Here is a 12,077-nt window from a genome sequence, read left to right on the forward strand (position 1 = left end):
CACCGTAATAATATAAAAGCAAGAATACTGAATAATTATTGAAGTCTTACAGACTCGATCCTCTAATGAGCATATATTTTGCAGTAAAAATGATTATTTTCATGCCTAGTCCTTTAAAATAAAGTATAGGAATTATGCAGTCAATCTTCTACCACAAGGTTCGATTATGCCCATTTCATTCTTACTCTTCTATATTGATGAACTGCTTGCTGTCACTTTTAACAACGCTCACTTTCATCTAACATTGTAGATAGTACCACTCTTCACGCCCTTTAACTACCCGAACATTCATCCTAAACATCTCACTTCAAACTTACAGTTTCCATAGATATCTCGGTAGTATTCCGTCCGTCGTGTTACTTCCATCATTACAAAAACCCAGTCATGTTTTCTATTCTTGGAACATATGCAGTTAAACCAGAGTCACTTCAAATTCACAATGACTACTTCTATCGTATTTAGATACCTCGTTCGCACTATCGTATAAACTGTGTCTCCAAAAATAACTTTCCTTTCAGATCCTGAAAATACTTCAGCCATGAAAATTGTCTTCGAGCCATTATGGGTCTGATCTGAGACCCATATTGGAATGCTATTTCCCCATGTGGGACAGCGCTATTGCGCTATGTACACAATCTACCTCAACAAAAGACCATTTGACTGATTGTAAAGGTGTTTCATTACAATCATTCACCACGCATGCCGACCTCAACACGAATACATACTGTCTACCTCATTGTCACTCCTCTACTGTTACTCTTCTACCCCATAGATACATATCATTTGTGCCATATCCACTGATACCCGTCCGACATATCCATCTTTTTGCCTCTCGTAACCCATTATACGTCTTTTCTCCAAGGTTTCGCTCTAACTGTTCATTCAATCCTTCTTCTTCAGAATGTATAGTTTCTGGAAATCCACTACTAACCACTGTTCCCCTTCAGCTGTTGACTTGCATTTGTTCAACCGGAACATCAACCGCACCAATATCAAGGGTCTGGAAAAGCTCGCGAAAGTCTTAAGCTCAGTTCATTCCTCTTGACTAGCATCATAAAATGCGTTCAAAAGTAACACGTCGCAAAATATTCACCAATATAAACCTACCCATTAGTGGCAAGTATATCAAATTTATAACATCCTTTGCATTTCTGGAAGGTTTTATGATAGAAAAATTGGGTGGCTCCTAAACTTTTATTACAGAAGAGCATCGGAAAGCCTCATTGGAAAGAGAAACATTAACATTATGAATGACTGAACATATATGATACAAAAAGGAGAAAAAACATGTACCACCATCATTGTTAAATAACTGCAGTTAAAACTGAGAAGAACCGTATTATTATTATTATTATTATTATTATTATTATTATTATTATTATTATTATTATTATTATTAGTAGTAGTAGTAGTAGTAGTAGTAGTAGTAGTAGCAACAGCAGCAGCAGCAGCAGCATATATAACATTTCCGGATAAAATAATGAGTTGTTAATCAGTTGAATATGACTACCATTATAGAAAGATAAATTTACATAACCTTAAACAACAGTCATTATTACACGTACATTGATAGCTGAGTGGATAAGAGAATTATTACACTTCGTCTAGAGATAAGACACCCGATAACGATCGGAGGTCGGAGCAATGTGTAAACGTAACTATTATCAATACACATTCAGTTAGTAGTCCAAAATATTATCATTGTATTTAATAAACAGATCACAGAGTTAACAGAAATGGTCAGGTACCGATATCTTTCTGAAGGCAATCAGTGGCATAAATGTAATAAGTTAAGTCATCTGTGAATAGAAACAGTGTCACGATAGTAGCTTGTCTCTTTAGTCGAGACAGAAAATTTTCTTTGATTATGACAGTTAATTTATATTTTCAGATATAATGTCAAGTCTCTCCGAACCTCGACATCATAAGTTTGTTCGATCGTGGCAGACTGCTGTCTACACAAGTACAAAAGCAACATCAATGATTCAGACAAACTAGCGAATAACATATTTTTGGTAACTTTGTTCGAGATGTTTTACAATTCTAAGTGTTCGTATCATAGAGGCAATGACTTTAGCCAAGGGATCGATTCACTCAAGTTTGTTCCATTTATACAAAAACTGGTTTTGTGAGTAAGAGAAATACTCCTTATTGCTGTAAAATATTAAAAAAAAGAAACTCCGATGACATGAATTAATAAAACTTGAGGTTTGGTAACATACTAAATTTCTTCTCTGTTCTCAAGGCCTTTGCGAAAGATCCTGGTAGATTTCAAAGTACAATTTTCTGCACTTTCACTTATCTAGGTTTCACATACAATATCTCTCAAATCCATCTTCTTAGACAGCAAAAATTACTTCATATCTCAAGGCCGATTCAATTCATATGTTTCCTGACAAAATGAGAACTCAATGACACTAAAGAACAACGCAAATAATTGCACAAACATTGATTCAAATAAAACTTGCAAGTTATATATATTTTTTATTCCTGCAGTACTTAATATTCCTTTACACTTGGAAACATTTTAATTCGATCAATCAATGGTTCGACTACAATTATTATTGATTCGATTCATTGGTAGCCAGAAACTGTTGTGTTGATGCAGCTTTATTATTATTATTATTATTATTATTATTATTATTATTATTATTATTATTATTATTATTATTATATAACATAAATTGAAGAAGTTTGATCGATATTTCCACCATCAGATACATTCAAGGTTGACACACTGTCAGCAGTGTTATAAAACCATTGCTACCAGAATTGTGCATTTATTACTAGCAAAGACTTCAACAGTAGGGGTTTTGAAGTAACTTTGAGGTTAAGCACCAATCTCTATGTACAGTCAATATATGAGTCAATACGATTACTTTTATTATATCATTTTCACTTACCATTATTTCTTAATAGACATCGGGGCAAAGTTAATTTCCAGTTGATTTCTAGATTGAATCATTATTTTTTTTGTTTATCTATTTATTTTCTTACTCTTCATTTTCTCTTTGAAGTAAAAGTATAGAATTTAATTAACTTAGTGGCACTTAGAGCGCCATGGGAAGTGATGCTATCAGAAGTATTTTTATTAACCGTGACTTCAAGAAAAATATCACATTTGATAATTCACATCTGACGGCTAATACTCACAATGAACTAAATTTCTCTTGGTCTCTTCTTCTTCTCCTCCTCCACCTCCTCATTCTCGCTATCCTCAGAAACGACTGTTACCGTGATAACGACGATGACAGAAACCATTATTATTATTATTATTATTATTATTATTATTATTATTATCGATTATGTGATACCGTCTTGGATTTTCAAGTTGTGCTGTTCGGAATACATCTTACGTTGTTTTGTTGATGGTAGTGTTCCGTGAACCGTATCACTTCAGTGAAAGGAATAAATTGGAAGATAAAAAAGAAAAGGAAAAGAAAAAGGAGAATAATAAATAACAGAATAGGAGAAGAGAGAAAAAGAAATAGAAAAAGAAAGAAAACGAAAGAGAAATTTTTCATTTTACGTTAAGCTGAAAGACTCTACACGTCGAACGACATTTAATTTCCTCTAGACGGTAACCAGTAAATAGGATTGAGTTACTGAAGGCCAAGCTAGATATTCTCTGTATTTTCTAAAGCAGATATGAACCTATATGACTGCACTATGATCTTGAATCAAATCTGTCCTCAATGAAGTTCGTAGATAATTTTGATTGGTTGTCTCAACGTATCAATTATGTATTAGCAATAGAAGTATATCATCTCTCTGATGTTTCAAATATATATATAACGTCGATACCTAATCTTATTTGTAACTAAATAAAAATCGATTCTTCTTGTCTAAAATTCAATTTTAGGACCGTATATCAAGACGATATCTCAATACTAGAGCACAGGGCAGGATCGATCTTCGATTCAGTATTTTAATAATCGAAACAGAGAGAATCAAAAGTGTTATCTTACTATCCGATATCTTTTATAATATATAAACAAAATTGTTCATTTATCCAGTTTTAAGTATCACAGCAGTGGTATGTTGACTAACTGATTATGTGAGCTTCTTAATCTATCAGGCAAGTACTGTTGAACAAGACAGAATCACGAAAGACAATGCACGAATCGTGATACGAATTCAATCTTCAGCAGGACTCATTTGACCCCGTTGGCAAAGGAAATGCACATTTCATTTCCAAGCATTTACTCTTCTACAAAAATGTAACATCTTTATAAATATTCGGATAAATATTTAGAGTTATATAACAACTCTATGTAAATAGTTGGTTGTTGCCATAAACTATAGAGGCATTGACTTGAAATCTGGGCATGATTCTGCATTAAATTTCATCACGCGCGAACGTTGGAAATATCAGCTAACTCTTCCATATGAGTAATTATTAGAAAAGGAACCATTGAATAATGCAGCTTTGGATGTATGAAATATAGGATGACCACACATGGAAGGTCTTTACTCATAGGTCTACATAAAAAAGAGTTGAGCCGGAACTAACCAGCGGCAACAATTTCTATTCTTCTGTCATACCAAACTGGGCCTCGACCATATATTAAAAAAAAATGAAACAAAGCACTATCCAGTGTTTTTGCGCAAAGCTGAAGGAAATAAAATGGCAGAATAAATGTATTGAAGGATTTTTCTTTGTGTGGCAATATTGTGGGTTCTCACTTGTTTACATTTTATCGCCCCTTGGAGATGGTTACGGAAACTATAAGCTGAAGAAAAGTGTCGAGTGACTACATCCTTCACCTAAAGATATTGGCTTTCCTTCAAAGTAGGGAACTGTTTATTTATTACATTAAGGCTTGCTATTTTCATCCATGATGCTTGTCCAAGGTATGTCTTTGCTGGGAAGCATTTACTAATTATCTCATATGTGTATGTTACAATCATGGTAGAGTTTCTTTGAGACGTGATTACGGTACACAAAGTCTATAATATGGTTTCAACTACTTTTAGTTAAACGTCACAGGTGTCATTTATCTCTTCTCAAAATATTTTACTCTTCAGTTCTATACGCAGTAGACAATGAAGAGACCCCTCCAAGTCCCCTATAGTCCATAGGGCTTATAATTCGTTGACTGATATCCGAATGATGAACTAATGGTCTGTCCTGTGAAGAATGTGGATGAAATAACAGTTTATCACTATTTTACCCGCTGGTTACACCTTTTCCTTTCGTAAATGTTGCTTTGATAAATTCAGTTTATAAAATCGTTATTAAATAGAAATAGATAAAAAAGTAAAATAAATTGCTTGTTTGCTTTAAAGGGAAAATAATTCCAACATTCCATGCAGATTCCTCACGCGAGAAAAAATATAATTGATCATCTCAAAACAACAATTATAAATTAATCCGATTACTTTATATCGATGATTCTTACCCAAGTACATTAACACTAATTTAATCCCTTAGTATAATAGAAAAAAAGCAAATGTATATAGTTATATTCCAAGTTGCTGGTCGTGGTTTTACGCCATATTAGCTAAGATTTTACATTGAAATAATTTTTTGCAGGGAAAAGTTCATAAGCTTTGCGACTTTTGAAAGTTGTTCGTTTTAGCTCCAAACAGGAGCATTGCAATATACATTAGACAGTGATCAGAAAAATAATTTTGTCTAATTATGTAAATTAGTACAGTATTTTGTAAAAATAAGAATACATACTCATACGAGCATACACCCACACATATAAGAAGAACATTTTATATTACGCTTTATATTTCTTTTAATATTTTTGTGACTTTTTATGAAGTTTGAACTATCTTCTTGATGGTTTAGACACAACAATTCCGAATGAATTAACATTCATGTACAAACTGTAGATTTTCAGCAATTTTTAAAAGAATTTTATGCAGAATAAAAGTGAATTTATGGAGTGTAATAAACCAAGGTAAGACCGGCTGCAGTGGCTTGTTAACTACATAATTATCTTGTATAGAGCGACTACACAGTCAACCCTTCTCTCTGTGCTGATTGTAGTAATAACTGTATAATCACTGAAGATATTTGTTACATAATCCTAGATTATACATACTAATTTTATATTACCCAAATCAAGAAACAATACATCAGTAATTAGGCATTTTAATTCATTAGTAAGTACTTTAGAAAATAAATTTCTAGCTTTACTTTAAAAGATGTCGTGTTGGAAACCCTTCCCAACATAGAATAAATAGGTCCAACGATTTAGTAGAAGCTTATTATTTTCAGTTCAGTGTCTTGAAACTATTTATTTGTAGTAAATATTTAGGAAAAAACCCGTCTTTTGCTGTATTCCAGGATAATCATTTAACAAGCCATAGACTATCTGAAAGAATTAATTCTGTGTTAGACTGTTTGTAATCCTTCACTAAAACAACGTTGACTTATTATTCCTAGAACGAAAATATAGATTCAGCGATTGAAGGATAACGATTTCAACCTAATTAGCACTTATTTGTTTTAAAGACGTTAGAACCAATCATCATCTCAATCAGACTATTTATTTATCACGTAGTTTAGTTAGTATTACATATTTAACCTAGGTATATGAAAAAGCTTATTAGGAAAGATGTGAGGCGGAGGGAAACAAGCATAAATAATATTTTGAGTCTATCAATAAGTATGGAGGACAACTTCAGATATGTTTCGGTCTTATTACACTTCTTAGTGAAGAATATATTTCCCCGTACATACCAAGGTAGTGATGAAAGAATCATTAAGTAAATATACAGCAACGTACACTGATTGACGTAGAAAATTAGGAATATTCAGAGAATGAATTACTTTCAGAAGTTATCTGCATGAAAAAATCAGTAGCTAAGTTAATGTTAGCTTATTTAATAAAGGAGGCAGGTAATAACCAGAATAAAACCTCTTGGTATAGAATTAGCAATTACTCTACAAGGAAAATTAAACTACGTAATACGCTATATAATATACGAAGTTATAAATTTGTCTACAAGAAAGTGTCTCTCGCATTGCTCTAAGACAATTTTAGTGAGGTTAGAAAGATTTATATGGAATTAATTAATTCCTATGATCGATGATACATTTGAAATCTTCTACTAACTATATTGTCGAATCTAGCTTTACTTCTAGATTGAAGTTTCCACCTCCGCCTATTGATTATATACTGATAGATTATAATGTGAAGTATTCAATTACAGTTTTTCACACTATATAGTTCAGCTCGTAGACATTCATAGACTGAAAACTTTAAAAAAAAAATGTCGATACTATCTTTAGGCGACGGATTGACAGAGTCAAAAGAGCGGAGAACAAAATACCTTGTTGCATTTGTTTCGGCTAACTGCTCTTGGAGTTCAAATTTATCAAGATCAACTCTGCCTTCCTCCTGTTCGAGATCGATAAAATAAGGTACCATGAAAATGGATCGATAGAAGTGTTTGAAGTGTGGGACGTAAAGAGAGGATGTTATGCTGTCTGGCAGCATATTTTCCTTGTCTTTTTTACGTCCTGAGTTCATGGTCGGTAAATTTCATCCATAGCCCGGTTTAATACCACATCTGGAATTTGAGTGCCTTTGGCGGAGAATTTGAGGATAAATTCTTCCTATCAGTCTCAAAAACTTTGAAAAAATAGTGGATCATAAGCGCTTCCCTCTCTTAGCGGTAAAAAAGGAGTCTAACTTGCAGACACTGGATATAAGATATTGACTTTATGCTTCCAGCTTTTTAATATTGATTTATAACTGTAGTGAAAATAAAATGACTAAATCAAACAATCACTTGTATCATTCTTCAAATCAAATTCGAGCACAAGGCCAGCAATATTGAGGTGTTGAGATTTGCCAATTACATCGGTCCCAGTACTCCACTGGCACTTCATCTTATCAACGCCAAAAGAATGAAAGGCAAAGTTGATCTCAGGATTCGAATTCAAAAAGTAAGAAGTATGAATAAATAGAGCATGGGATTTCCCCTGACACTCCAACAATTCTGTCAGATTGCCACCTTCACCAATACTTCTACGGAAAAAGAAAAGCTATAAGGCAAAGTCAACCTCAGCTAGATTTGAACTCAAAAGATAAAGGGACGCAACTGAGCCCAGCTTTTCTGACTGTTTCTAAATACTAGTTTCAAATTTTGGCATAAAGCCAATAATTTCGGGTAAGACGGCAAGTCAATTACATCGACTCCAGTGTTCGACTGGTACTTATTTTATCGACCTCGAAAGGATGAAAGGCAAAGTCAACGTTGGTGGAAATTGAGCTCAGAACACGAAGGCGGGCGAAATGCTGCTAAGCATTTTGTCTCGTGTGCTTGCGATTCTGCTAGCTCGCTGCCTTCAACTGTTTGTAAATATTGACGGTAAATTCTCTGATTGTCAGAATTAAGTACATCCACTCGGCATGACAACACTGATAATTTAAAAAGTGATTGAAGGCAATAATTGAATAGTCACGGATTAAGCATGTTGAGTCACGGCTTATAGAATATAGACATTATAATCACAGTTTATTTAATTTGACAATAAATATACAGCTTGAAGCTACTGACTGTGCAATGCCATACAGCTCGCAGATATTGCACGAACTTCAACTACTTCGTGTCATTTGTATACTTGTACATATTGTTGATGATGTTACTATTTAGCCCCAGGCCACTCCTAGCCATGAGGATTATGATTACAAGCCCCAGGCTACTCCTAGCCATGAAGATTATGATTACAGGCATTTCAACCGTAGCCTTCTAGTTTTATTTTCAGGGATTGGCGCATCTAGGTCTACATTATAGAAAGTGTTTAACCTATTTTATGACGGTATTGTCTAGATCGGTGGTTCTTAACCTTTTTACTACCACGCCTCCCCTAGCAATTTGTCCTTCTCTCCACACCCCTCTTGCATCTATGAATAAAATTTCCTCTCAGATTTTAAATAAAATCTAAAATATGTTTTTAGTCTTTTTATTGAATAAGAATTAGTCACATTATGCTAAATGTGTATAATTTTAAATATAATTACGTTATAGAAAAAGTGAGATACTTGACACTGTTTCTTAGCTACAAGATCTTGAATGCGTGGTTGAATGCCAGGGAGTGCACAATGTAAATCCCTTTCAACGTTCAGCCTGTTTCTGTACTTTGTCTTGACAGCAATGAGCGTGGAAAATGCAGCTTCACAAAGATACGTGGACCCAAACGTAGCTAAAATCCGAAGAGCCTGATGTGAGATCAGAGGGTAAACAGGAAGGTAATTGATCCATAACGTTTCAAGATCCAGTTCTTTGAAGTCTTCCTTAGTTGAGGAGTTGAACTTCAGCTCAAGGAATTCCTCTTGCACTTCATCCAAAACATCAGGTACTTCACAATGAAATGGGTTCCTGATAAATTTCCAAGCTTCACGATTTTTATCTATATCTGGGAAGTATGTGAGGAATTCTGTTTTCAAGTCAGTTAGATCAGTGATTATTTTTTTTTTCTTAAATCAGAATCAAGGTTACCGTGTATGAGAGCAGAATCCAAGTAACTAAAACTGGCTGTATTTCCCTGCTGAATTCGACATTTCCAGAGGTCGAGTTTGGCCATGAAGATTCGAATGGTGTCGTAGTGCGTGAGAAATTTGATGTTTTTCTCTTGTAGTTTAAGGTCGAAAGCATTCAAGGCTTCGAAGATGTCCAGTAGGTAAGCTAGAGATAGCTGAAAGCCTTCAGACTGGAACTTGTCATGGAGATCTGCCTTCTGCTGCAAATCAAGAAATATTGCTACTTTTCGTAGTTCATAAAGCCGTACAAGTATGTTCCCTTCTGATAACCATTGTACGTTCGTGTGAAAAAGTGATGCTTCATGTTCAGATTACTTATCTTTACACAACGGTTTGAAAAAGACGACTCTTTAAGTTCCCACCTTTAACAAAGTTGACAACCTTGATAATCATGTTCAGGACATTTCTCATTTCAGTAGGTAAGGTTCTGAATGCTGAGGCTTCACGATGAAGTATGCAGTGTGTACCTACAACAGATGGATTTTTTCTTTCATCCTAGTAATGAATCCAGACTGCAGACCAAGCATATCTGGGGCTCCATCAGTGCACACCCCTACCAGCGAATCACCAGTAAAGTTGGTTTTCCTGAAAGATATTTGATACATTACGAAAAATAGCTATTGCTGTTGTACAACTATCCATAGAGTGACAGAACAACATTTCCTCTTTTACACAGTTGCCTGACATAAAACGAGCATACACCAATAGCTGAGAACACTGAGCGATGTCAGTCGTTTCCTCACACTGAATGGAAAAAAAACAGGAGACTCTCTTACTTGATCGAGAATTTGATCTTTGATGTCTTGAGACAAGTCGTCCATCCTTCCCTTGACTGTATCGTTTGATAGTGAAATATGGGTAAGTTTGTTTGCACTATCTTTCCTCAGAACGAGTTCTGCTGCATGGTTTTATGAGAGACTCTCCAATGTTATAGCTCTTCTTTCTTTTTGCAATCAACATGGCGATCTTGTAGGAAACCGCATCAGCCATTGAAGTTTGGTGCCGAAATGCCCTACTATCGTCCAACTTAGCTTGCTTCAAGGAATGTCTTTTTGTTTGAAAGAATATCTTGGGCTTGTCTGCAAGAGCAGGATGTGTTGTCCTCAAGTGGCGTTCCAAGCGTGAGGGTCACATTCCATCATTGCTCAAAGTTTTGTAACATATCACACGCTGGGGGACTTCTGTGTCGAACTTTTGGAGGGACACGAATCCAAATGGAATATATTCGGCAAGATACTTCCGTTTCTTTGCACTCATTGCGAATTACTCGATGTTCAATGGACAACACAAGAATGTGAACAAAAGATAAGGCACGTGTAAGGTAACGTCAAGGCACAAGTTAGAGCGTTAACCCAAGAACGCTTGGAGTAAAATGTCTTGAAAAATATTAAGCGAAAAAATTTGGAATAAAAGTTAAATTAAAAGAAAATTTATCCGAAAAATTTGTACAATAAAATATTGTATATACTTGTACGAAAGCATAAAAAAAAGTTTCTTTAAAAAAGAAATGATTTTGCATAGCTTTTAGTTTTATCTAGTACTTTCTGTAATATTGAAATCTGAATTTTAGCTTAACATTTGGCTTTATATTATAATTTTTTTCTTACAAAAAAATTTACTATATTTTAACATAAACGTTTAATATTTAAAATTGTAGTTTTATTGTTAAAATTTTTATTTTTCCAATCTGAGTTCTAATTTTTTTGAGACTTTATTAAATTGAGCGATAGTAGATTCTAATACGTACTTTTTGTTTTATTTCCTATTTTTAAATACATCATACTTTTCATCTTGCTTAAATTTAAAAATAGTTTTCAATTTTTTAAATTAATTGATATTTCTTAGCGTGTCACAATAATGATTTGATAATGTTTCAGCCTGTCTCTTGATTTTTACGAATCACAATATTTCATATATATGAAAACTGTCGATCAAACCTGTTTATAATCTATTAACTGAAAAAAGATGTTTGTCTTCTTTACACAATAATAATATCTAAGCTTTATAACAGTGATTCTTAGTCTGACAAAAAAAAAAAAAAAAAAAAAAATAGTTGTGACGAAAAAAAAATACAAAATAAAGACAAATGTTAAAGATACAATTCAGAATTAGTGAGGGGTTTGAGGGGTTTGAAGTGGGGTCAATAAGTACAGAAAATGGTAAGCAGCACTGAGGTAGAATAAGAAAACTAAAGGTATAAGGTGATACTTTTGCATTTTTCATAAACTTCTCATTATTTGACCATGCTCTCGTTAAGAGAATAACTAATATAATTAGAGAAATTCCTGCTTTTTCTCAAGGGCTCGCGCCCCTTGGTATTTGGTGATGCCCCCCAAGTTAAGAACCACTAGTCTAGATAATTTAGTATTATATGGAGAAGTTATAGCTAGTGTTTCTTTCGGTTAAGTTTCCATACAGAGTCTCCCACAATTGCTATTTATAATTTATAGCTGCAGGTCACGAGGGTTTAGAGTAAAAATTCTTAAACATTTTTTCATCTTTAATTCACGGTACAACAACACGTTGAATACGATGCTGAAAATATTGCAGACCATCAGCTTTTACGAAAGT

At 33.9% G+C, this 12,077-nt stretch overlaps 1 protein-coding gene across 1 annotated transcript; it reads right to left on the reverse strand.

Annotated features, from left to right (window-relative positions):
* Positions 1 to 7,486: 7,486 nt before the first annotated feature.
* LOC106876844 (protein ZBED8) lies at positions 7,487 to 10,327 on the reverse strand. Its single transcript, XM_052965905.1, has 4 exons — positions 10,283 to 10,327; positions 9,466 to 9,706; positions 9,009 to 9,382; positions 7,487 to 7,576 (listed from the first exon to the last, which is right to left on the reverse strand). The coding sequence occupies exons 1-4, from the start codon at positions 10,325 to 10,327 to the stop codon at positions 7,487 to 7,489; spliced, it is 750 nt and encodes a 249-aa protein (XP_052821865.1).
* Positions 10,328 to 12,077: the final 1,750 nt, after the last annotated feature.

This window comes from Octopus bimaculoides, chromosome 2 (assembly GCF_001194135.2).
Source record: "Octopus bimaculoides isolate UCB-OBI-ISO-001 chromosome 2, ASM119413v2, whole genome shotgun sequence".
NCBI lineage: Eukaryota > Metazoa > Mollusca > Cephalopoda > Octopoda > Octopodidae > Octopus > Octopus bimaculoides.

Excerpts from the sequence above, each read along its gene's own strand:
- LOC106876844 (XM_052965905.1), bottom strand. The coding sequence starts at position 10,327 with ATGGACGACTTGTCTCAAGACATCAAAGATCAAATTCTCGATCAA. Across the intron at positions 9,707-10,282 it reads AAGATCAAATTCTCGATCAA|CAGAAGGCAGATCTCCATGA; the intron begins GTAAGAGAGTCT and ends CTTGATTTGCAG. Across the intron at positions 7,577-9,008 it reads TAGCTAAGAAACAGTGTCAA|GAAGAATTTATCCTCAAATT; the intron begins GTATCTCACTTT and ends TGAGACTGATAG.